The sequence below is a fragment of the Ipomoea nil genome, unplaced genomic scaffold (assembly GCF_001879475.1).
Source record: "Ipomoea nil cultivar Tokyo-kokei standard unplaced genomic scaffold, Asagao_1.1 scaffold0317, whole genome shotgun sequence".
Classification (NCBI taxonomy): Eukaryota; Viridiplantae; Streptophyta; class Magnoliopsida; order Solanales; family Convolvulaceae; genus Ipomoea; species Ipomoea nil.
In genome coordinates this window covers 3,535,692-3,559,956 of record NW_017616745.1, presented here as the reverse complement: position 1 = coordinate 3,559,956, position 24,265 = coordinate 3,535,692, and the positions used below count along the sequence as shown (strand labels likewise).

Here is a 24,265-nt window from a genome sequence, read left to right as displayed (position 1 = left end):
TCATTGCACCAAAATACAATATTAATAGATTTAATTACAACTTTAAAATATTTACGAGTTTAATTGACTTTTCAGTTAAAATTTCTCGTATTATTATTATTATTATTATTATTATTATTAACCCGGGAGTGAAATAGGGAGAAAATTAAAATCTAGGTCATGTCTAGAGATGCCCCTCCACCGTATAACAATTGTAGCGTTGTTGCTTAATCTACCCCAGATTATATTTGAGGGAACAATTTCTCTGACTTTGACTCCCAAATTATAAAGACTTTACACACCATTATTTCTTCTGCAATAATCTGCAGATTCCATGCACTTTTACAGTTTTTAAGGTTTCTTTGAAACAGATTGAATTGTGAGATCTGATCTGATGATGATGGAAGAAGGCGAAATGAAGAGTTTGATGGTGGTATGGAGCACAGTGTTGGGTTGTCTATGCTATTGCCACGCCATTGATAAGCTTCTTCTTCTCCCCAAACCCAAACCCACCATTACAAGAGCTCTCTCTCTCATCCCAGTTGCCTGTCTCTTCATCGTTCTCCCTCTCAACCTCCACTCCATCACTCTCGGCGCCACCTCTTCTTTCTTCATTGCATGGCTCGCCAGCTTTAAGCTTCTCCTCTTCGCGTTTGGCGATGGCCCTTTGGCTTCTTCCCCGCCGCTCCCTCTCTCCTCCTTCATTCTCTTGGCTTGTCTGCCCATCAAGTTTCAGAGCTTGCAGGTATATATGATGGGTGTGCATGCACAATTTGAAAAAAAAAAAAAAATTGGTTAATTATTTTTTAATCAAAATATTTTGATTTGCTAATGGATGGTTAAGGATTTTTTAGAGTGTGTGGTAGCAACCTAAGAGAATTTAAAATGTGTAATTTTTGATTTATGAGAAATTCAAAAAAAAAAAAAAATTCACCTAACAGATCAGAACTAGAATTCTTTTTGTGATCGATCGAGGATTTAAGGAATTTATCATTTTTGAAACTATGTTAATTTATCAAATTTGTCTCTCTCATGGTTACAAAAGATTACAACATTGTTTATTAAAAAAAAAAGAGTTAATACCATCTAAGGTCCTCCGAGTATAGTGGTTTTGCCACGTTTAGTCATAAACTTTCAAATTGACCATATGTGGTCCTTTGACTTTCAAATTTAACCATTCGTGGTCAAAGTTAACCACCCATGGTCCTTCAAGTTTCAAAATTTAACCAGTCATGGTCCTCTTGAAAGGACCATGGTTGGTTAAAATTTAATAGTTGTAGGACCAAGATTGGTTAACTTGGACCACGAATGGTTAAATTTGAAAGTTGAAGGACCACAGATAGTCAATTTGAAAGTTTAGGACTAAACGTGGCAAAACTACTATACTCGGAGGACCTCGGATGGTATTAACTCAAAAAAAATGTCTTTGTCAACACTTTTTGCATACATATTATTTTATATTTTGAAAATTCTAGTTACAGACTTTAATTTTTTGGTATATACTTTAGTAATTTATAAATGATTTATTAAATTATCAATTATTTGTTATGTTTTTTTTTTTTTTTAATCTTTCTCAACACTCTTTGCATACATGCATATTGATATTGTTTTATATTTTGAATATTCCAGTTGCATACTGAAAATTTTTGTTATGTAATTTAGTAATTTAAAAATAATTTATTAAATTTTCAATTATTTGTTATGTTAATTTTAATGCGGTCGCGCCTTATTGTGCGACCACTTAAAATAGTCACGAATAGTGTTAGGAAAATGCACAATAATGAAATGCATAAATATACCAAAAAACACATAACACACTCAAAAAAATGCACCATAACTCACATCCCTAATTGTGTATTTTTGAACATTGTGTGGTACTTTTATGCATATTTAATGGTATGTTTTTTTATTATGCATACCTAATTTATGCATTTCCTAACATTGTTATGATTTATATATTGATATAATAACTAGAGCTGTCATTGCGGGCTGGCGGGGCGGGGCCCGCCAAAGCCCGCCTTTTGGCAGGGCGGGCTAAAAAGCCCGCCAAGAATACGGGCCTAGGTAGGGGCAGCCCGCCCCGCCCCGCCAAAGCCCGCCTGTTCCTTTTTTTTTTTTTTTTTTTTTTTTTATCATGTGTAATGTGTCCCTAAAATCTAAACTCTATTGTAATTATGTTAATAACTCAATTGCTATCTACTTAAAACACTTATTCATAAGAAAATAACATAAATTCGTTCATCACAACATGATAACAATGACACTAATAGGGGTAAGTATAATTACCAAAAACTGATAACCGATAACCGAACCGACCGATAACGGTTATTATATTATACATAATATATATATTAATTTTATTATATATATATATATATATATATATATATATATATATATATAACGGTTATTATATTATACGTAATATATATATTAATTTTATTTTATATATATATATATATATATATATATATATATATATATATATATATATATATATGTATATGTATATTAGTTACTGTAAGTAACTAATATATTTTTTATTGAAAATTATATGGTGCTTCATTTGAAATAGGCTGAAATAAAAGTAACACATATATATATATATATATATATATATATATATATATATATATATATATATATATATATATATATATAAGGCGGGCTGGCAGGGCGGGAAAGCCCGGCGGGCTAAGTCCATTTTGACGGCTCTAATAATAAATATTTAGTTGTGTGAAAGTAAGAATTGAAATTTTTTATTTTCAAAAAAAGAATTGAAATTTTTTTATTTAGAAATTTTAAGATTTTTTTAAAAATAAATTATTAGTTGACTGACCGATTAAAAAATTTAGATTCAGTTAATTCATAAATAAAATTTTGATTCAATTAATGATTGAAACATTTTTACAAATTCAATTAATTAGGTTTAGTTATTGGCCCTATTAGGTAAAATAGTTAGCTCACCAATTTTGACTTATTTGATCATTATTAGTTATTTAGTTGTTTGGTTTGGTTTAAAAATTAATATAAGTGTTTGATTAATTCACTTTTTGTACTCCAAAATGTTAAAATTCAAAAAGCTACTCAAAGCAACATTTTCAATTAACTTTTTGAGAAAAAAAATTATACCAAACAACTATCCTAATTTACCAAACACATTTATTCAATCAGTTATCAACTAGTTATACCCTCTAATCAACCCAGTTAGCTAACAACTAACAGTCATTTACCAAACACGGCCTTTAACTGAATAAACATCCTCCATCCTACTGCTGCAGGAGCCATCATCATCATCGCAGCCCAAGAAAGCTCGGAGGTCTTCCGTTAATCATTTGACGAAATTCATGTTGATGGTGATCTTGTTTCGTGTGTATAACTACCAACAATACATTCATCGGAATCTGCTACTGTTCTGCTACGGCCTCCACATTTACCTTTCTCTTGAGCTCATGTTGGTGGCGATCGCCGCCGCCGTCAAGGCGGCGACGGGAATGGAGGTGGAGGCGCCGTTCGACGAGCCGTACCTGGCGACGTCGCTGCAGGACTTCTGGGGGAGGAGGTGGAACCTGATGGTGACCGGCATCCTGCGCCCCGCGGTGTACGCGCCGGTGAAGTCGGCGTCGGGGCGGGTATTGCCGGTGGAGTGGGCGGCGGCGGCGGCGGCGGTGATGGCGACGTTCTTGGTGTCGGGGGTGATGCACGAGCTGATTTTCTACAACGTTGGGAGGGTGAGGCCCAGCGGGGAAGTGTTGGGGTTCTTTCTGCTGCATGGGGCGTGTTTGGGTGTGGAAATTGGGGTGAAGAAATGGTTGAAAGGTAGTGGGAGGTTTTGGGTGCCTGGTTTTGTGTCGGGGCCATTGGCGCTTTGCTTTGTGATTCTCACGAGCTTTTGGCTGTTCTTCCCACCATTGTTGAAGAATAAGGGTGATGTGAAAGCATGCTGTGAGTTCCTTGCTTTTGTGGAGTCTGTCAAGCATCATACATTAGTTAGTCCCAATAACATCACCTGTCCCTTTCTTCTCCTCTCCTCTCAAATACCGAACAGTTGAGCTAAGCTCGTGTGAGTATTGCCTGTCGCCCTTTCTTCTCATCACGTGATGTTAAGAATTCGAGCCCCAATTTGAATACACCATACTAATGTATATGTAACATCCTTATTGAGTTTATTACAGAAATGGTCCATCGACTACTGCGAAATTACCAATTTGATTCTCGATAATTTTTCGTGTCTAACTAAGTCATCGACTTTAAAAATGTTAACCAATTTGGTCCTCCGTTTATTTTGCCGTTAGACATCCGTTAACTCGGGACCATATTAATAATTTTGCTATAGTTAAGGGACCTGTCGGGTCGAGTGTGGGGAGCCATTGGGATTGAGGATTCAACTTTTTGGAATAAGGAGAAAATATGGCGTGTAAACAAAATTTTTGTGGCTTGTATAAATGTGTTGGGTTATTTGAGGTTTTGATGGAAAATGTTATTAAGTTGTTTAGAAATTTGAATGCAGGGGGATACAATTGGTAGAGGAAACTAGACTCTTTGGTCTTTGGTTTGGCTGTAATGGTGTATAATGTACAATATTTGGAAATAACATTTCATTTTCTGCAGGCAAAAAAAAAAAAAAAAAAAAAAGCTCTAGTCAACGTGGCCAAATCTTGTCGATGTCCTCCTCCCTTAGGGTATCCTAATTGAAGTTGATGAAACACACTCAACTAAAAGATCAATTACTCCATTATGTTCTCTATAAATGTGAACCATGCGCACCTTTCATTTCCGACCAATTATGCATTTACGATTCTCAAAAATGTTTCAAATCAGGCAATTCGTCTCTTTTCTCTCATTAACTAATTTAACTACCAAATCACAGCTTCGCTGGTAGGGATGACAATGTGTCCCGTTCTCGACGGGATATTTGATCCCGGTTCCGACGGAAATGGTGATAGGAAAAATTTTCGAGAAACGAGAACGAGGACAGAGATACACACCCCTTCCTCGTCTTGTCCCTGAATAATTATTAAAAATTACACTTATTTAACAATTTGACTAGAAATTTACGGGTAATGGGGTATCCCCGTCCCCGCCTAATTCCTCGCGAGAACGGGGATGGAGAATATTTTCAAGCGGGACAGAGATGGAGAATATTTTCAATTCCCCGCTGAGGACGAGAACAGGAAATATACTTCCCACCCTATTGCCATCCCTATTTGCTTGTATATTAACCGTTATTATAAAATTAATTTTACCAAATATTTTTTACAAACCGTTGTTACAATCCACTAGTTGAACATACTAACACAATCTGCTATTCGACTATCCGCTAATTGCTAACTGCGAATTGCTAAACAAGGCCAAAATCTTTCTAGTGTAATTTACCTCTCTTATATGATTTGCGGAAGATGGAAACTTATTCATTGCACATCCTCAAATAGTGTCTATTGATTTTTCTTGTCACCCAAAAAGAACCTCAAATAGTGTCTATTGATTTTTCTTGCCACCCAAAAAGAAAATGTTAGGTCCCTTACAAGAATACTCAAAGATAAGAAGATTGAATTGAAAGTCATCATGACGTGTCGTCGATGATAGATCCAACAACGCTAATCCCATTGCAAAAAATCATTGATCGCATCATGCAAACAACATTGCTAGCCTCAACTCATCCCCACCAAGGTGATCTTCTTGATGGTTATTGAATCACTCTCCAACTCAACTTGACTAAAACTTTTCTCCTAGTAGAAACATAGACCATCGCATATCCATGACTCATTTAGTTGCACGTTATTTTATATTCATTAATTACTACGATATAGTCAATAATATCACGAGTTATAACATTTATAAATCTTATTTCTTTATCCAAGTGTCATTTGTAGGCAAAATTGAGTTTCATGTGTCATTAATAACCATACTAATAAATGACAAGAGACTTCATATGACAGCTCAACACATTAGCATATATTGACAAGAAGGTGGTTGGAAGGAAATGTTTATGAATTGGGACATAAAGAGGAGATGAGAAATTGAGCAACCCAAGGCATAGCTAACTTCAAGATAAGAGAGAAGCTTCAAAAGAGTCCAAGGATCGAGTCTCACCAGCGATAGTGTGGGAATAACTACTCAAAATTAGGGGCTCCTTATGTGCAGTGAGCAAAAGTCTAACCTCTATTAATTAGTTAAGTCACCATGATTTACCCCTCTATGATCCTGTCTGGCCAGAGTGTGGGGCGTCTGGGGTGGGCGATTCCACCTTTTGTCACAAGATAAGAGAGAAGCAACCACATTAATGGGGGGATTTAATGCTTACATAGACTCATGAACTGAAGTCAAAACCTTTGAATCATCACACTCTAATCCAACGGTTCTGAAAAGCTGAATCTTTACCTGGTCACAGATGGAAGAACTGTCTATAAATAAGAACCTGAGATTTGAGAATATGCAAGCTGAGTGTAATGCACAGAGAAATGGAAGGGAGGTCACCTCAGTTGATCTTTGCGTGCACTCTGATACTATTGATGCTATGGGAGAAGCCTTCCCTTTCTTCAGCCTGTAATACAGATAGCGGGGGATGCCGGGACTGCATAGTTAAGCACACCATGAAAGATTGCCCAAAATGTTCAACCATCATGTGTTGCATGGCTCAGTGTCTGTGGGGTGGCTCCTCGCGCTCCAAGTGCAGCAAGAAATGCGACTGCAATGGCGGCTATCCAAGGTTGTCTGACTGCAAGAACTGCTTGTCTCCATGCAAATGCAGCTGTTCTGTCTGAAACAGATGTCTACCCTGCCTGCTAGCTGCTTGGTTTATCCAAGATCTCAGTTAAGATTCATGAATCAGAACTGGTACTTCAACACTCCTTTTTTCAATATAATGTCCATATCAGTCTCTCTGGATTCTGCTGTCCTGCACTGCATGTGTGTGTGTGTGTGTGTGTGTGTGGTGTCTTTCTTGATACATTTGAAGGGATTTCGGATAAAATCTGTTATCTGTTACTCTTACCTAAAGCTGAAAACTTATACAACTCAACCACAAGGCTTTTGACAATTTGACATATACATGTTGTGTCTGTGTGTGTGAGAGAGCGAGAATCATCTTCGTTCTGCACACAAAAAATATCAAATATGTCTACAATAATGAACAAAACAATCTTCAGGAAATCCAATATCAGCTAATCTAGAAGACTAAGCAGCTTGCAAATGAATCTATGACAATCAGCTGGTCAAAACAGCTAACAAAATCAACTAATTGGCTAATTGCCAAACCATCCCAATAACTACCAAGAGCTTTCGTTTGCATAACACGTATAACAAAGAGTACTTTTTTCGAGCAAAGTTTTATTGATTTCTTACCTTGGACTATAGATTTTGATGTTGTTCTGGCAACCCCTTCCAGCTGCCAATCTTCAGAGTTCAGACAATTTTTTTTGTTTTTGCAAACCATGTACTCACCAATTAATTCTCTCAAATCAGAAGGCTCACAGCCTTACAGAACATTGCAAAAATTAAACAAAGTATTCCAACTGGGGAATTGACAAAATTAAGGTATATATGTCACTATGCCAGACAACTTAGAGTCGAATAATAAAAGCAAAATGATATCCAGGCCATAAGGCATATCTACTCACAATTCTATTTTTTTTGTATTGTAATATATACAGAAAGCAAGCTAAGGCAGTTTAGTTCTGGTAGTGGATCTATAAGAAGTGTGCATATATATATATATATTATATAGAGAGATAGAACACCATTAAACTTATCAGTTATCACGAAGAAACTGTTGAAGGCATCGAAATCCCAAATGCTCAGCACAAAACCTCTCCAGATCTCCATTCCCTCTTTCCTTGCAAACTTCGCTCTCGATTTTCTCGAGAACATCATCCCAGTCCCTCAAGAAACCGTCCCAACTTTCGATTTTGGCATCCGAAACCGCATCCAGTATCTCCTGCAACCCTACGATCCTCCGGCTAACATGTCGCCTCAAGTCCCTGACCGTTGGATCAACACCGGGAACAGAGTCTAATCTGAACAGTAATCCCATCAATGCTTCGTTGATTCTGATCCTCTCCCGCTCGTTGCTTCTCACAGCATCAACCGTCTCCTGCAATAAACAATTCCTTTAGAACTAAAGCCAACTAACTATTCATGTACCACAGAATTAACACTTTCTCCACAGCAGTATCAATGATTCAAAGAGGGAGGTGTTGAATTACGTGCCTGGAGTTGGATGAGGCGTTGGAGATAGTTAGCTTCGCGATTGACGGCCGAGATCTTCTTGACGAGCTTGCGGACCACGTGAGAGCGGTAAGCCGACTGTATCTTAACGGCGGCTGCAGCGGCGGGTTGTTGATCATCGGACGGGGACTGGACGGGAATTTGGAAGGTATTGTGTTCGGAACGGGGGGTAGGGTGGTCATTGTGGAAAGTTTGAGTGACTGTAGTGGTGGTTGTGGGAAACGGGAAGAAGAAGGCACCTCTCATTGGGAAGAGACACACGGCGGCGTCGGTGGTGGAGGTGAGCGGTGGACACGGCGGAGCGCGTGAACGGTAAAAGAAGGTTGGAGAAGAGGAGAGAGTGTCATTTATACTTGGGGCCAACTTTTGGCGGGTATTACGCCGTTAGTGGTCCCACTGCCATTTGACTAACGGTCCTCGCTTTTGCTTTAAGTGGGCCACTGGGCCCCGAGGTCCGGAAGGAAAGTACTCCCTAGCTGGATCAACGGTTATAAATCATTATTGCGTCGGATCATGGTCCACACCGAGTGAATCATATTGTCAAATAATGTACATTCTTACCTATCTAAACACATAATATGATAATTACAGGTACAAAAATTATCAACTACAAGTACATAATATAATAACTATAAATACAGAATCGGAAGATTATTTTTAGACCAGAGTTTAAGATAGACCCTGGTCCATGGTATAATTTGCCGGTACTTTATTTTACAACATTTTAAAATCTCAGATCTGGTTTTCTGATTTTTGTTCTGCACTGCTCATTCTACAACTACAACATGATGAATAGACCAAAACCAGTATAACAGAAAAGAAAGATTTAGTCATCTTTGAGTGACGAGACAAACTTGCAGCCACTACTCGAGGGTGTGTATTGGGTAAACCCTGTCTTGACGTGGTTTATAGTCATCCCTTTGAGTCCACAAAAGAGGGTTAAGCTGGGAAAGGGAGAATCTTTCCTGAGCATGTTCCAAAACCAACTGTATAGCCATCACCCTGATGAGGAAAAATGTTACCAGTTTTGTATAGAAACTAAACATTAAAACATACCAGTATAGTTAGCAGAGTAAATAGATAGTTCAGTGGATAAGCGAAATGAACCTTGCAGAAACCAGAAATAATGACTTCATCTCCATCTTGTAAGAAGGTGCGAGTTTCTCCAGCAAAGGTTAAAGGTTTTTGCCCGTTCCACGTCAATTCCAGAAGGCTTCCATAAGAATCTGGATCCTGGGGAGCAAATAGGAAGAATGTGTTGTGAAAGTTGAAACCAAAGCCAAGAGAAAGAAGACTACATAGTGGATTGGAGTTCTTACAGGTCCACTTATAGTCCCACTTCCAAGCAGGTCACCAGGCTTTAGGTTACAGCCGTTTATAGTGTGGTGCGCGAGTTGTTGAGTAATGGTCCAATATCTGTGCCAAATATTAAGAAACAATGAATTGAAGGATAAATTTCGTTTCAACCAAAAGTTTAAGCTGATAGTAATCCTTACAAGTGTTTAAAGTTGCTTCTGGAGACAACATATGAATCTTCATGTCCAGATGGTTTAATGTGAACCTTGCAACGAAAATGAACAATAATTTCTTGCAGAATGCCCATAAAATTTCACTCTGTTTGAAGCAAATAAGTCCTCTCAGTTAAGGATATGAAAGTACCTCCAATGAGATGTCATAGTTTCTCGACTTCTTTTCTGAAAGATATGGCAAGGGAGGGGGGTTCTGCAGAAAGAAAAGAAGTTTTCTTGTTATCTGAACTTCACTGGTGTGTCGCCTAGTGTTCTACAGAAAAGGAAATAAGTTACCTGTGTCGGAGCATCACATGCAAAAGGCTCGAGGGAATCTAAAGGCACGATCCAAGGGGATATCGTTGTACCTGATAGAGAACATAACATAAAGATAAAAAGCTGATATGATGAAAGATAATCACAGGAAAATAGAATCTCTTACCAAAGTTCTTTCCAAGAAAAGGACCGAGTGGGATGCATTCCCACCCTTGAATGTCTCGAGCTGTTTTAGACACTTATCAGTTTGGTGTGAAAAGTTTAACACAAGGACTTTTTAAAAGATGCAATAGATATTAAGTATACCACTCCAGTCATTCATCAAAACGAGCCCAAATATGTGATCTGCAGCTTCATTCACGTCTACGGGCTTTCCTAATTCATTTCCAGGACCAACTACAGCTGCCTTTTAGCAGAATTAGCAGAAGGTGAAAGAAAAGTTAGTTGTAGCTGGAAAAGTGTGTAAAACAAAATACCTCTGAGATTCTGTCTTCTATAAGGGTATTTGATAACATCTTACCATTTCAAGCTCAAAGTCCATCTTTCGAGAAGGTCCAAAATATGGAGGAGAATTTCCAACTGGATGATCTTGTCCTCTAAACAGAACCAAAATTGCAGAAATTATTACAAAAAAAGGGAGCAAATTGTTGCCAATTTGGAAGGAAAAGTTTGGCCATCATTGAAACAGAAGTAACAGTTGCATTTAACTGTAGAGAAGTTTAGTCCTAAGGTCTTTGCATAGACTTCTTGAACAGGTAAGCAAATAAATGAACTGATGAAATGTTGAGTCACCTTGGTCTAATAATATCAGTGCCAGAGACGACAATAGATGATGCTCGTCCATGGTACGCGATGGGGAGATGGAACCTAAAAGGAGCCAAAAGCAAGGAAAAGCCAGTCAAGATGAATAGAAGAAAATATCAGGGTGTTATTTGATTATTTCCAGCTTTATGTTAATTTCTTTCAGTATCAGTATCTTCCATCTGAGTATATAATATTTTCAGCTTCATTATTTCCTATTGCCATACCAGTTAGGCTTTATTGGTTCCCCAGCACCTCGAAACATAAGCCCACAATTCCTAGCATGATTGATCGACGAATAGAAGTCTGTGTAGTCTCCTACTGCAACAGGGTGAAGCATCTGCACCTTGTCCTAAAGTAACATTCATCAACACAAAATTATAGTAATTCAAAAAAGCACAAATGCCTCCAACTAGGCTACTAAGCATTGATATGTCCACAAATGTCTTACAATTGGAACAAGCGCTTTCTGCCTCAGGTTTGCATTGTCGCGTAATGTCGGTTCAGTCTCTGCATAAATACAAAGGGAAAGTGAGTGACAGACCAGATTCTGGAATCTGGTAACTAAAACTCCAATTCCTGCTCTACAGATGGAAATCTTAGAACGATTATCAAAAGCAGAAAGTAGTAGTAGAAAAGAGTATACCAGATAAAAGCTTTTGCAGCGTGGCACGAGCTTCCTTCCATGCCGGCCTTCCCAGTTCCAAGAATTTGTTTAGATTAGGCTGCACCATATAATTCTTTCAGAATTAAACTCTCTCCCATATACACTTCATAGAAGCAGAGCCTCAAAATTTGAAATTAAGAGAGGATGAATAAACCAAAATGCAGAAATAGCAGGAACCTGATTGAAGCAATCGGAGTTCCTGAGAAATGGGCCGTCGAGAAGACCTGCAGAGGCGATCACTGAGATGTCCAAGACGAAGTCTCCAATGGCCACGCCTGGCCGAGCTTCAGAGCAGTGGTTGGGCTTGAACATACCATAGGGGAGGTTCTGGAGCGGGAAGTGCGAGTCCGGACGGACTTCAACGAACGATTTCAACACCATTCTATACAGAAACGGCGAATTACAGGGCGGTCAGGCGATGTATGCAGTGACCACCCAGGAGAGCATAGTCAGAAATCTTCGGAAAACGAGAGGGGAATTTATACTAAAAAATTACAGAGTGAGCGCTCTGCCATGGAGGCTCTGAACCATAAAGGCCCACCAATAATTCAAATTAAGCGCTAAAAGAATTACCAGAAACAGAACTTGGCAGCTGGTACATTGATCAATGAACAAGAAAATAACTCTTCATTTAAAAATAATACCAATAATTATTACCTAACCCAAATAATTACAACATTTTTGTCCATACAGAGAACACTGTTGAGGCGTGTTCCTCATTGTAAGAGGATGGGCTAATGTCTTCTCCTCTATAATATATTAATATCAGTCGAGTATCAACCTGTGTTTTCAAATAGATGACACCATACACAGTAAAATGATAAACTTAACAGTACATTAATGCTCTGGCAAAATTAAATAATACAAATTCGGCTACGAGATTTAAGGTGTAACTTTTTTTGAGTACTATTGACTCTGTTACAATGTAGTATATGTTCATATATACTTTCTTAACCTATAAAGCACAAAGAGTCAATACCGCCCCCATTGAGACTCGAACCTATGACCTCCCATTTAGGAAAGTCACTTCATGCCAACCACGAGGTGTAGTTAATACAGAGAGTAGTAAACTACACCTCTTTTCAAGTAAATTCAAACCTTATCATTCTCGTCCCTTATAAGATGTATCAAAAGAAACAGAGAAGTACTGATCATTTAATGTTTCTAATCAGAATCAAGGGTGAATGAACATAATAATACATAATCCATGAAAATTTTACAGAAATTTGGACCTAATCACTGCATGGCCAATATACGAATAGAAGTTTTCAAGCCAGCATGAATTAGTGTCTCATTATGGTGATGGGAGTATCTTTCCTGAGCATGTTCCAAAGCCTATGTTGTAGCCATCTCCCTGTAAAAAAAATACTCTATGTATAAGTCTCTACTACAACTATGATATTCAAGTGAAAGAGAAATGCAGGGGGGCACAGACGCTTCACATTAGTCAGTAACATAAATGCTAGTTAAACAATTCTATTAACACTGTTAATCCTGGCCTTCTCTTTTTTTTCAAGCAACTTTGCATCAGGTGTACAAGAATATGAAAGACAAGCAGGTAAACTCTGCTAGGAAAAAACAATGAAGTCATGGAAGTGGAACCTTGCAGTAACCAGTAAAAGTGATTTCATCCCCGTCTTCTAAGAACGTACGAGTTACTCCACCCAAAGATATAGGTTTTTGTCCATTCCAAGTTAATTCTAGCAAGCAACCGTAGGATTCTGGTTCCTGTAGAGAAAGTCAAGGACCATTGCAGTACATCAAACAGAGCATTGTTTATCATTTCACTAAATGAGAAAACTCAGACTAAGAAGGAAAATAAAAGTAAATTTCATTAGAGGGGCATCACATCATTGTGTGAACTCAAAATGCTTACAGGTCCACTAATAGTCCCAGTTCCTAGAAGATCGCCAGGCCTTAGGTTGCAACCATTGACAGTATGGTGTGCAAGTTGTTGGGTTACTGTCCAATATCTGTACCAAAATGAAATGATAAATTAGCAAGGCGAAAAAGTAACAAATTAGAAACTACAGTTCATAGGAGTAAGATCAGCTAAGGATTTGTATAATATATTATGTAACATCAGAGTGGTTAAATGTATTTTACCCTATAATTCTAAATGAAGAATTCCCGTCTACATAACTACATTACATAACAGTGATAATACAGCAGATTGGTTAAATGTGTTTTACCCTAGAATTCTAGACGAAGAATTCCCCTTTTTACAAAAATTATAGCTTCAATAACAACTTTAACTACGCAATATTCCATATATTCCAAATTATATGCTCAACACGCCCCTCACATGTGCGGGCCGATTACTTTTTGATGGGCTCCAAGCAACACGTGGACCATAGTCTCTTTTTTTGGGGGATTGTTTTTCCTTTGGCATGGCTTGATACCAAATTGAAGCATGTGCTCCATCTCAACTAAAAGCCTAAGCTGATAGTTGGATTGCACATTTATGTTTATATATAATAATACTTGTTATAGTACTGTGAGAGAGAAAAAGAATACCTTGGAGAGTTCTCCCTCTTTCTGTATGTCTTTAGGGTTAGTCAACCTCCCCTTAAATACTAGCTTAATCTAGACTGATATGGTATGCTAATATTCTAGTTTCCTAAAATATAGGATACTCAATCACACAGAATATTCTATAACACTCCCCCTCAAGTTGGAGCAAAGACATTGATCATGCCCAACTTGTTACACAAATAACTGACTCGAGTTCCAGTAAGGGCCTTTGTGAATAAGTCCCCAAGTTGTTCTCCTGTCTTCACAAATCCTGTGGAGATTAACCCTTGTTGTATCTTCTCACGTACAAAATGACAGTCAATCTCTATGTGCTTAGTCCGTTCATGGAACACCGGGTTTGATGCAATATGAAGAGCAGCTTGGTTATCACACCATAACTTTGCAGGAATTGGAGCTTTGAAACCAGACTCATACAAAAGGTTGTGTATCCACATTACTTCACTCGTTGATTGTGCCATCGCTCTATATTCAGACTCTGCACTCGAACGAGAGACTACATTCACATTCTGCTTCTTACTCTTTCAGGAAACCAGATTACCTCCAAAGAAAACACAATATCCAGTTGTTGATCTACGATCCTCTTTGGAACCTGCCCAATCCGCATCAGTAAAACACTCAATCCGAGTGTGACCGTGATTCTTATACAAAATTCCGTGTCCCGGAGCTCCCTTTAAGTAACTCAAGATGTGCTCTACAGCTGCCCAGTGATCAATAGTTGGAGATGACATGTACTGACTCAAAACGCTAACTGGGTATGCAATATCTGGACGGGTTACGGTCAAGTAGTTTAGCTTCCCAACCAATCTCCTATACCTCTCAGGATCTTCAAACAATTCCCCTTCCTTTGACAATTGCAAGTTCGGTATCATGGGAGTATTGCATGGTTTAGTACCTAGTTTTCCTGTTTCAGAGAGTAAGTCAATAACATATTTTCGTTGGGAGAGTAATATACCTGTTTTGTTCCTCATAACTTCAATACCCAGGAAATACTTTAGTGGTCCCAAATCTTTCGTTTGGAATTGACTGTGAAGAAATGACTTGAGAGACAAAATCCCTTCGGTGTCGCTCCCTGTAATGACAATGTCATCTACGTAAACCACCAACCAAATGATACCTGTTTTGGACCACTTGTAGAACATGGAATGATCCGATTTGCCTTTCACCATCCCAAACTTCTCAACAACTTGACTAAATTTTCCAAACCATGCACGTGGACTTTGTTTCAGCCCGTACAACGATCGCCGAAGACGACATACTTTCCCAGACTCCCCCTGAGCAACAAACCCAGGAGGTTGCTCCATGTACACCTCTTCATGAAGATCCCCATGCAAAAGGCGTTCTTGATATCAAGCTGATGCAAAGGCCAATCATGAATGGCAGCCATAGAGATGAGTAACCTGACAGAAGTAAGCTTAGACACAGGAGAAAAAGTGTCAGAATAATCAACTCCATAAGTTTGGGCATATCCCTTAGCCACAAGACGAGCCTTCAATCGAGCCACAGACCCATCAGAATTAACTTTGACAGTAAACACCCATTTACAACCAATAGATCTTTTACCCGCAGGCATAGTGACCAACTCCCAAGTACCATTGTGATCCAAAGCGTTCATCTCCTCAATCATGGCATTTCGCCACCCAGGATGGGACAAGGCATCCCTAACAGTCTTAGGAATGGAAATAGACTCAAGGGAAGCAATAAAAGAACACGAGGCATGTGACAGCCTATCATATGATGCAACGGAGGATATAGGATAAGTACAAGTACGTTTACCTTTCCGGGTGGCAATCGGACGGTCATCAATTAAGACTGGATCTGATGACATAGAGGTGGTGTCAGGGCACGGAGTCTGTGCCGAGTCTGGAATGAGAGGCGGTGCCGATACGAGTGTGTCAAGTCGAGGTCTACGAGAATACACTTGCAAGACAGGAGGGGTAGGAACAGGGGAAGGAACAGACGACGTTACCCTATACATCAATATATCATCCTCCTCTCCCTTACGAACAACATCTGGGGATGAAGGAAAGAAAAGGACGTCCTCATGAAAGACAACATCAATGGAAACAAGGTACCTACCAAGCTCAGGAGAGTAACACCGATACCCCTTTTGCACACGGGAATATCCAAGAAACACACACTTCAAAGACTTGGGATCTAACTTGGTGACATGGGGACGGACATCTCGAACAAAGCACACGCAGCCAAATATACGCGGGTCAACATGGAACATAGGCTTTGAAGGATACAGAGTATGGAAAGGTGTTTTCCCACCCAAGACCGCAGAAGGCATCCGATTAATCAAGAAACAGGCTGTGGAAACGGCATCACTCCAAAACTGCTTAGGAACCCCCATTTGAAACATCAAGGCCCTTGCAGTTTCAAGCAGATGCCGATTTTTGCGTTCAGCGACCCCATTTTGGAAAGGTGTATCAACACAAGAGGACTGATGTAACATACCCTTCTTACGCATATAAGAGACAAAGGGAAAAGAAAAATATTCCTTTGCATTGTCACTACGTAAAACTTTGACAGGAACACCAAATTGAGTCTCAATTTCAACACAGAATCCACAAAACACCTCAAAAAGTTCAGAACGAGACTTCATTAGATATAACCATGTTATTCGGGAAAAATCATCAACAAATGTCAACAAAATACTTAAAACCAAGTTTAGAGGTCACAGAACACGGACCCCAAATATCAGAATGCACTAACTCAAAAGGAGCAGACGCTCGTTTGCAAACTCTAGGACTCAAAGGCACGCGATGGTGCTTGGACAACTGACACGACTCACAATGTAAAGAAGACAAACTAGAAAACTGCGGACACAATTTCTTCAACAAGGGAAGAGAAGGATGCCCCAAACGACAATGAGCTTCTACAGGAGTGACAGCACCTGAACAAGCAATAAGCTCTCGCCTCGTGGTGTCAAGAACGTAGAGGCCCCCAGACTCGCGCCCCTTACCAATAACCCTCTTCGTCAAAAGATCCTGAAACAGACAATAATCAGGGAAAAATGTAACAGAACAGTTTAAAGTACGGGTAAGCTGGCTGACTGAAATTAAGTTGAACAAAAAGTTAGGTAGATGCAAAACAGAAGACAAGGGGAGCGAGGGGATGGGCGTAATGGTACCGGACCCAAGAACATGGGAGGTAGAACCATCTGCTAAGGTGACGGGGGAACTATGTGGGCGAGAAGAAAGTGTGGAAAACAAACTAGAGTTACCTGTCATATGATCCGTGGCACCCGAGTCTATAACCCACTTGGAGGAGGATGAGAGAAGGCACGTAGTTGCATTACCTGAGTCAGCAATAGCAGTGACCGAAGAGGAGGATGAACGCTTTAAAGATTCTCGATATTGAGAGAACTCAACAAACTCATCAGCAGAGACAGTGACCGTCTTGGAAGACGCCTCAGCGGTGGATGCAACATTAGCAGTCGGATTTCCTCGTTCCCTCAACCATCTCCGACAATCCCTTTTTATGTGGCCAGGCTTATGGCAATAATGACACACAATCCCACCAGAAGTGTATCCCTGAGAATTTTTACCATTCCCACTGCGAGGATGACGGCCAACAAGAGCATTGTTTGACGGGATAGTAGCCTCAAGCACATTTGGTTGCGATTGCACCGATCGACTTAGACGTGGGAAAACATCAGCAAGAGAAGGGATTGTAGAGCTACTAAGAATTGCAGACCTCGCCGTGTCATACTCAGAAGGGAGACCTGCCAAAAAACTCAGAACATCCAACTGTTCACGTTGGGTTTGCTGCTCTTTAATGTCAGCAGTGAATGGCATAAGTTGATTAAGTGCCTCAAAAGTCTTCTTAAATTCCATAAAGTATGCAGGGAGAGACAGATCACGTTTTTCAGTACGGAAAAAAGATTTGCAAACATCATAAACTCGAGTGACATTCCCCTTTCCAGCATACAAGTATTCCAAATACTCCATTAACTCCTTAACAGAGGCACAATGACTAATGAACCCAACAACCCCCTCATCAATAGAATTACGGATTTGTAGGAACAAACAGGCATCATCTCGAACCCAAGAAGCATCTTAGTCAGCCAAAGGTTTGGACAAGTGGTCACTCTTATCCAAACTAGTAAGATAAAGTTTAACGACATGAATCCATTCCAAGTAATTAGAGTCATTAAGCTTACAATCCGTGATTCTAGAACTAACAGGAACTATATCAGTGACAACCACAGACTTATTCTCAGCCATACCCACGAATTTATGACTGCAAACGGAGCAGAAAACACACAGAAAAAGGAGCCTGAAGGGTAACGAAACAACCTGACCTCAGAACCAAAATACCGACGCGAAACTGGTCCAAACTGAGCGCGGAACCGAGATCCCCGAACTCAGGCGACCCTTGGAAGACCGACCGGAAGAAATTCCGGTCGCCGGAGACCCTTCACGCGCCGGCGCGTGGCGGCGGCGGCGGCGGCTGGCGGTGGCGCGTGAGCCTCACGCGCAGGTCGGCTTGGCCTGAAAACTTCCGGTCGAGGTCGCTGGACGATGGCGAGCGGCAGTGGACCGGCGGTGATGACAGGAGATGCCGGAAAAAAAAAAAATTCTATAGCCCTAGCTCTGTTACCATGTTATAGTACTGTGAGAGAGAAAAAGAATACCTTGGAGAGTTCTCCCTCTTTCTGTATGTCTTTAGGGTTAGTCAACCTCCCCTTAAATACTAGCTTGATCTAGACTGATATGGTATGCTAATATTCTAGTTTCCTAAAATATAGGATACTCAATCACACAGAATATTCTATAACATCAACATAATCAATGAAAGAAACTAGTTCAGAGACATGATGAAATCATGAAAATGAAAGCAATGGAGGTCAAAATACTTACAAGTGGTTGAAGTTGCTTCTTGTGACAGTACATGAATCTTCTTGCCCAGCAGGTTTAACGAGAACCTTGCATAAAAATGGATAAAAATGCTTACACTTAATAAGTTATTCCATATTAAAAGATCTGATTTAGAAAAAGAGACCCAAGGAAAAGTTTTTGTATCTTTCTTCCATTTTCCAGTCAACTAGCAAGATATAAAGTTCCTTCTTTCCATAACATATACTAAAAGGAAATGTCATAATCATGATAAGACAAAGTGAATCATAAAATACCTCCAACGAAATGTCATAGTTTTTGGATATCTTCTCTGCAAGATATGGTAAGGGAGGAGGGTCCTGTCAAAATATAAGAAAGGAGTTCTTAAGCTAGCAAAACTCTCCTGGTAATTGCTCCCGTTCTTTATGCCCTAAAGGTAGGGAAGAAATCAAGATACCTGCTTAGGAGCATCACAGGAAAAGGGCTCTAGAGCATCTAAGGTCACAATCCAAGGTGAAACCGTAGTTCCTGAGACAGCCACGAATTAAATTACATAAAACTTCCAGTATTCAGCATATAACCAAGACAGAGAGCTAAGGTCAACATCACATGTAATTTAGCAGTTATTAGTTATTAAAAGAGAAAATGAAGATGATGAAACAAAAGCACTCAGATTTCCTACCAAAACTTTTCCCTAGGAAAGGACCAAGAGGCACATATTCCCAAGCTTGGATATCTCTTGCTGTTTACACCAGATTCTCATCAGTATGGCACTAGGAAGAACAAAAGACTTAAAGACTGAAAAGTAAAATAAATTAAATTAAGCATACCACTCCAATCATTCATTAAGACAAGCCCAAAGATATGGTCCCTGGCCTCATCAATACTCACAGACTTCCCTAGTTCATTTCCAGGGCCAACTACAGCAGCCTAGGAGTAAGAATAGAGAATTAGAGACCTGTTCTCTAAGGAGCAAACATAATATAATAATATAATAATTTGATAAAACAAAATTAGGTTTACTAGAAACACTGATCTTTTATAGCACCAGAGATGAGCTCAGTAGCTCACCATTTCTAGCTCAAAGTCCAGCTTCCGAGAAGGTCCAAAATATGCTTCAGAGTCACCTGTTGGATAAGCTTGACCCCTTGATCAAATGAAAGTTGAGAATTAGAACAAAAGCAGAATTATTTCCTTAATTGAATCACGAGACAAAAACAAGAGGCTATCATCAGATTTAAAAAATTGTCAGAAACTTATCCAAAAATAAAAATAAAAATTTGCACCAAGTATGATTAGGATTTAGGAAGATGCAAAACGAAAAAAAAAAAAAAAATTCTCTCTCTAAAAATATTCTCTCTCGCAACGGCTCTAGGGTAAGGGAGTTATTTTTGGAAGTTTTTCCCGCGTTCTGGATCTGACCTCGGCCATGGAGGCAGAGGTGGAGGTTCCGCCGCCGTCCGGTGGGGGGAACACAGGTCCGGGGGAGGGAAACGGGAGGGGATTTAAGAGATTCAAGTAGTTCAAACGAACCTTTGCGGAAACCATGGTAGACCACCCTATGTTTGGGAATGAACCGCCGGCACGAGAGGACGAAGCCAACTGGTTCGATGACGAGATCCACCTGGACGATGATCTTGATGACTCTACCATCGAAGGGGAGGAGGGTATACCCGTGGTGAACATCTCGAAGGCTCGCAGGGCTGAATGGATCAAGCCATGGAAAAACGCTCTCATTGTAAAATACCTGGGGAAACCAATCGCACTCTCTCTCTTTCAACAACGCATGCTGCGGCAATGGAATCCACAAGGACTGGTGGAGTTCATTGACGTGGGAAAAGGGTGGTTCATCATCAGTTTCCAACTGCAACAGGATTGTCTCCATGTCTTGGTGGACGGCCCGTGATGAACATCTCGAAGGCTCGCAGCGATTTTAATGATGCTCTTTTAGCGAAACTGGCTTGGCAAATGAATACAAACCAAGACATGAAAGAAAAGTATGTTAAGGATGACAATTTCTTCACTGCCCCCTGCCCTAAGAACTCTTCCTGGAGTTGGAGAAGCATCCTAAGAGGGAGATCGACGATCGAGCTTGGAGCGGCTTGGCGAGTTGGGAACGGGAATAGCCTTAACCTCTGGTGAGATTGGTGGGTTGGGAACAAACCACTAGGTCTGCTTGATAACATCTCGATCCCCGACGACGCTGCAAATGCGAAGGTTAGTGATTTCATTCTTTCGAACCGAACCTGGGATTTTGACAGGCTTAACTCCATGCTACCAAGAGAGGTGGTAGACTTGATTAGAGCCATCCCCATCCCCTGCAGCAATCAATATGAAGATACGCTCTTCTGGCCTTCGTCAGCTACAGGTAATTTTTCTGTCAAGGAAGCTTTTGCTTATGTTTCAGGTCCGGTGGAGGCAACGAATGATCATGACTGGATCTGGAAGACTAGAGTGTCCGAGAGGTGTAGGATGTTCCTTTGGTTGGCGGCCGATGGCAAGCTTTTTACCAATTCCGTGAGGCATAGCAGAGGTTTGTCGGAGAACGGTGATTGTTCGGCGTGCGGAGATCCTGATGAAACTATCGACCACATTCTGATGCATTGCGATATTGCCAGAGCTACGTGGAGAAAAACCTTCCATCCAGTCGACTTCCAACATGGCATTCCGATTGGTGTGAGGCGTTGGCTCAGAAACAACTGCACGTCCAAAACCTTCATGCAAGGACGTCAGTGGTCTACAACCTTTGCCTACACATCCTGGGAACTTTGGAAAGCCAGAAATAAGAGAGTCTTCGAGCGTAAATCCACTCCTCCAGACCTCATTGTGCGTCGGGTAGAAGCTTTGACAGATGAGACTATGGCTGGGAATGCACGGCACTTGTTGGGAGCTACGGGAAGAAATGCTTGGATCTCCTGGCAGCCTCCAATGGATGGTTGGATTAAGATCAATACAGATGGTGCGTCTAAAAAGGGTTCAGGGCTAGCTAGTGCAGGGGGCTTGGCGCGTAACCATCAGGGTAAATGGCTGTTTGGGTTCATCACTAATATCGGGTGTTCGAATAGCTTTGCCGCAGAGCTGTGGGGCCTAAGGGAGGGTCTACGGCTGGCAATAGCTAGGGGGGTTAACAGAGTGATCTTTGAGCTTGATTCGGCGGCTGTTGTATCGGTTATGGGTAATTCCGATGAAGATATGGGATGTGCGTCTACTCTGTTAAAGGACTGCAAATACCTCGCGGGGTGTTTGAGGATGGTGCGGTTCCATCATACGTTGAGAGAAAGCAATAAGTGCGCAGATCAACTTGCTAATATGGGCCAAACGGCTGACTGGGGTACGGTTCAGTTAGATTCCCCACCGGCAACCATCATTCCGCTCCTCGAAGCGGACGCTTTCGGTGCTTGCACCATTAGAGTTTGGTAGTATCTTTCCCGTCTTATCGGGCCAATTCCACCAAAAAAAAAAAAAAAAAGGAAGATGCAAAACATAATAGATGCTGATGATTATATACCATTTCCCAAACAAATATTCCCAAGCTTTCTCCCTCTCTAGGAACTACTTTCAGAGATGTGGACTACTACTTCAAGAATCAAACTAAGAAGCATTCATTTCAGAACTGTATTTTCATACAAAAGGATTCAATAATCTTGCATTATGATCAAACATTAAAGGGAATCTTATAAAATAACTTGTCTTAACTGTTTTAATCAAATAAACAAATTAACAAATGCAAGCTCTTAACTAAAGTGAAGGAAGCATCATATGTTTACCTTGGTCTAATAATATCAGTGCCAGATACTACAATTGATGATGCTCGTCCATGATACGCAATAGGAAGATGGAACCTGGAAATGAATGATCAATTCCCAATTTCCCATAAGCAAGCTAGAATGTTTGGAAATACATACCAGTAAGGTTATTTCATTTTATATTTTATTCCTTGGGTAGGAGAGAGGAGGGGGGTTGTCCTCAATTCTTATCTGTATACTTACAAACCAATTTTTAAATATTGGTTATAATTACATACCAATTACGGTTGATTGGGTTCTCTGGGCCTCGAAATATGGTTCCACAATTCTTTGCATGATGCATGGATGAAAAGAAGTCTGTGTAATCACCAATTGCAATAGGGAGAATCATTTCCACCTTGTCCTATTGCATCAAGACAAAAATATAATATAAACAACAAAACAAGAGTCCTTTATCATGCATTATTACAAATCTGACATAAGTCTAACCATGGGGATAAGAGCTTTCTGCCGTAAACTTGCATTGTCACGCAATTTTGGCTCAGTAGCTGCACAAAAATAGAGCAGAATATCCAAAAACATTAGATCCCACTCTGTCACACCCCAACATCAGGGCCGCGCATCATAACTTTAAGTTTCAAATAAAACTAACATAAGTTCAGGTACAGGACACAGATTAAGAATGCAGAAGATTATATTATGATCATATTTCCTTCCTTTTTGAAGAAATTAATACCTGATAGTAGCTTTTGTAGTGTTTCACGAGCTTCCTTCCATGCAGGCCGTCCCAAATGCAAAAATTTGTTAAGATTAGGCTGCAGTACAAGTGTACAACCAACTTAAACAAATCAGGTATGAATTTTTTTCAGCTGATCACTTATCACCATCTCAATTCAAGCAACAGTCCCATGTATCTTTAAAAATAAAAATAAAAAAATCCTGTCCTTAAAGATCCGATAAATTCAGTAAGTGACATTACATAATTATACGAGCAAGTACAATTAGCTTCAACCAGACAAAATCAAAGTAAAATTGACATTAGAAAGTGTTTGATGCAAACTCTTCGTTCCAGAAAGTAGTCGGAGTACAAAATTGATTTCAAAGTTTGAACACTCGAGCAAATCAAACAAAACACTCCATACAAAAAAAAATCAATACAAACGAGTGTGATCAAAATGAGGAAACGGATAGACCTGAGTGAAGCAATCGGAGTTCCGCAAACACGGACCATCAAAGAGACCGGCAGCGGCGATCACAGAGAGATCGGCAACGTAGTCGCCGATAGCGACGCCCGGTCGAGCATCGGAACCGGGTTCGGGCTTGAAAACGCCGAAGGGGAGATTCTCGAGCGGGAAGTGGGAGTCGGACTTGACTTCGAGGAATGATTTCAGGCCCATGATACGGCGTCGTAGCAGGCTCCGGTGAGTCGTCGGGAAGGCAAATGCCGGGATTTTGGATAGAGTTAAATAGAGGGAGTAGCCAGCACGGAAGCTGGAGTGACTCACTATCTTTCCCTTCTTAGTAACGTAACTCTATACTTAATCACTACGTACTTCATTATATACGTATATAATTCAAATGAGTAATTCGGATAGTTAGAGTAGTAGGTGAAATCAACGGCTGAGAGTGACTGAAACCGATCTAGTATCACCACGTGATAGTCTGAGTGTCATATCTAGCACCTAA

The 24,265-nt window shown here is 40.1% G+C and overlaps 4 protein-coding genes and 1 long non-coding RNA gene across 6 annotated transcripts; 2 read left to right on the top strand and 3 right to left on the bottom strand.

Moving 5' to 3' along the window:
- The first annotated feature begins 330 nt into the window (after nucleotides 1–330).
- On the top strand, nucleotides 331–4,120 carry LOC109166006 (acyl-CoA--sterol O-acyltransferase 1-like). The gene is made up of 3 exons (XM_019314893.1): nucleotides 331–724; nucleotides 3,261–3,991; nucleotides 4,060–4,120. The coding sequence occupies exons 1-3, from the start codon at nucleotides 374–376 to the stop codon at nucleotides 4,118–4,120; spliced, it is 1,143 nt and encodes a 380-aa protein (XP_019170438.1). The 5' UTR covers nucleotides 331–373.
- A 3,305-nt stretch (nucleotides 4,121–7,425) lies between these two features.
- On the bottom strand, nucleotides 7,426–8,638 carry LOC109169840 (BAG family molecular chaperone regulator 5, mitochondrial). Its single transcript, XM_019318732.1, has 2 exons — nucleotides 8,188–8,638; nucleotides 7,426–8,071 (listed from the first exon to the last, which is right to left on the bottom strand). The coding sequence occupies exons 1-2, from the start codon at nucleotides 8,449–8,451 to the stop codon at nucleotides 7,730–7,732; spliced, it is 606 nt and encodes a 201-aa protein (XP_019174277.1). The 5' UTR covers nucleotides 8,452–8,638; the 3' UTR covers nucleotides 7,426–7,729.
- A 376-nt stretch (nucleotides 8,639–9,014) lies between these two features.
- LOC109169816 (fumarylacetoacetase-like) lies at nucleotides 9,015–12,189 on the bottom strand. Of its 2 annotated transcripts, none has more exons than XM_019318710.1 (15): nucleotides 12,115–12,189; nucleotides 11,635–11,839; nucleotides 11,437–11,515; nucleotides 11,242–11,300; nucleotides 11,018–11,142; nucleotides 10,782–10,856; nucleotides 10,510–10,585; nucleotides 10,296–10,395; nucleotides 10,156–10,215; nucleotides 10,011–10,081; nucleotides 9,865–9,927; nucleotides 9,702–9,766; nucleotides 9,525–9,621; nucleotides 9,313–9,438; nucleotides 9,015–9,207 (listed from the first exon to the last, which is right to left on the bottom strand). In XM_019318710.1, the coding sequence occupies exons 1-15, from the start codon at nucleotides 12,144–12,146 to the stop codon at nucleotides 9,145–9,147; spliced, it is 1,296 nt and encodes a 431-aa protein (XP_019174255.1). In that variant the 5' UTR covers nucleotides 12,147–12,189; the 3' UTR covers nucleotides 9,015–9,144. The 2 variants fall into 2 exon arrangements, with proteins under 2 accessions (XP_019174255.1, XP_019174261.1); XM_019318716.1 differs by lacking the exon at nucleotides 12,115–12,189 and adding an exon at nucleotides 12,031–12,094.
- A 73-nt stretch (nucleotides 12,190–12,262) lies between these two features.
- On the top strand, nucleotides 12,263–12,654 carry LOC109169850. The gene is made up of 2 exons (XR_002052292.1): nucleotides 12,263–12,360; nucleotides 12,521–12,654. It is a non-coding gene; the product is annotated as an uncharacterized LOC109169850 (long non-coding RNA).
- LOC109169832 (fumarylacetoacetase-like) lies at nucleotides 12,545–24,111 on the bottom strand. The gene is made up of 14 exons (XM_019318723.1): nucleotides 23,773–24,111; nucleotides 23,316–23,394; nucleotides 23,069–23,127; nucleotides 22,858–22,982; nucleotides 22,601–22,675; nucleotides 19,905–19,980; nucleotides 19,664–19,763; nucleotides 19,516–19,575; nucleotides 19,291–19,361; nucleotides 19,130–19,192; nucleotides 18,858–18,922; nucleotides 13,334–13,430; nucleotides 13,060–13,185; nucleotides 12,545–12,811 (listed from the first exon to the last, which is right to left on the bottom strand). The coding sequence occupies exons 1-14, from the start codon at nucleotides 23,974–23,976 to the stop codon at nucleotides 12,752–12,754; spliced, it is 1,260 nt and encodes a 419-aa protein (XP_019174268.1). The 5' UTR covers nucleotides 23,977–24,111; the 3' UTR covers nucleotides 12,545–12,751.
- Nucleotides 24,112–24,265: the final 154 nt, after the last annotated feature.

Coding starts and splice junctions, on each gene's coding strand:
- LOC109169816 (XM_019318710.1), bottom strand. CDS start 12,146: ATGGACAAAAATGTTGTAATTATTTGGGTTAG. Junction 11,840..12,114: donor GTTGTAATTATTTGGGTTAG/GTAATAATTATT, acceptor GTTTCTGTATAG/AATGGTGTTGAAATCGTTCG. Junction 10,586..10,781: donor ACTGATATTATTAGACCAAG/GTGACTCAACAT, acceptor GGTTCTGTTTAG/AGGACAAGATCATCCAGTTG.
- LOC109166006 (XM_019314893.1), top strand. CDS start 374: ATGATGATGGAAGAAGGCGAAATGAAGAGTTTGATGGTGGTATGGAGC. Junction 725..3,260: donor TCAAGTTTCAGAGCTTGCAG/GTATATATGATG, acceptor CTACTGCTGCAG/GAGCCATCATCATCATCGCA. Junction 3,992..4,059: donor AGTCCCAATAACATCACCTG/TCCCTTTCTTCT, acceptor TATTGCCTGTCG/CCCTTTCTTCTCATCACGTG.
- LOC109169832 (XM_019318723.1), bottom strand. CDS start 23,976: ATGGGCCTGAAATCATTCCTCGAAGTCAAGTCCGACTCCCACTTCCCG. Junction 19,362..19,515: donor TTTCCTAGGGAAAAGTTTTG/GTAGGAAATCTG, acceptor TGGCTGTCTCAG/GAACTACGGTTTCACCTTGG. Junction 12,812..13,059: donor CTTTTACTGGTTACTGCAAG/GTTCCACTTCCA, acceptor TTTTTTTTACAG/GGAGATGGCTACAACATAGG.
- LOC109169840 (XM_019318732.1), bottom strand. CDS start 8,451: ATGAGAGGTGCCTTCTTCTTCCCGTTTCCCACAACCACCACTACAGTC. Junction 8,072..8,187: donor AACGCCTCATCCAACTCCAG/GCACGTAATTCA, acceptor TGTTTATTGCAG/GAGACGGTTGATGCTGTGAG.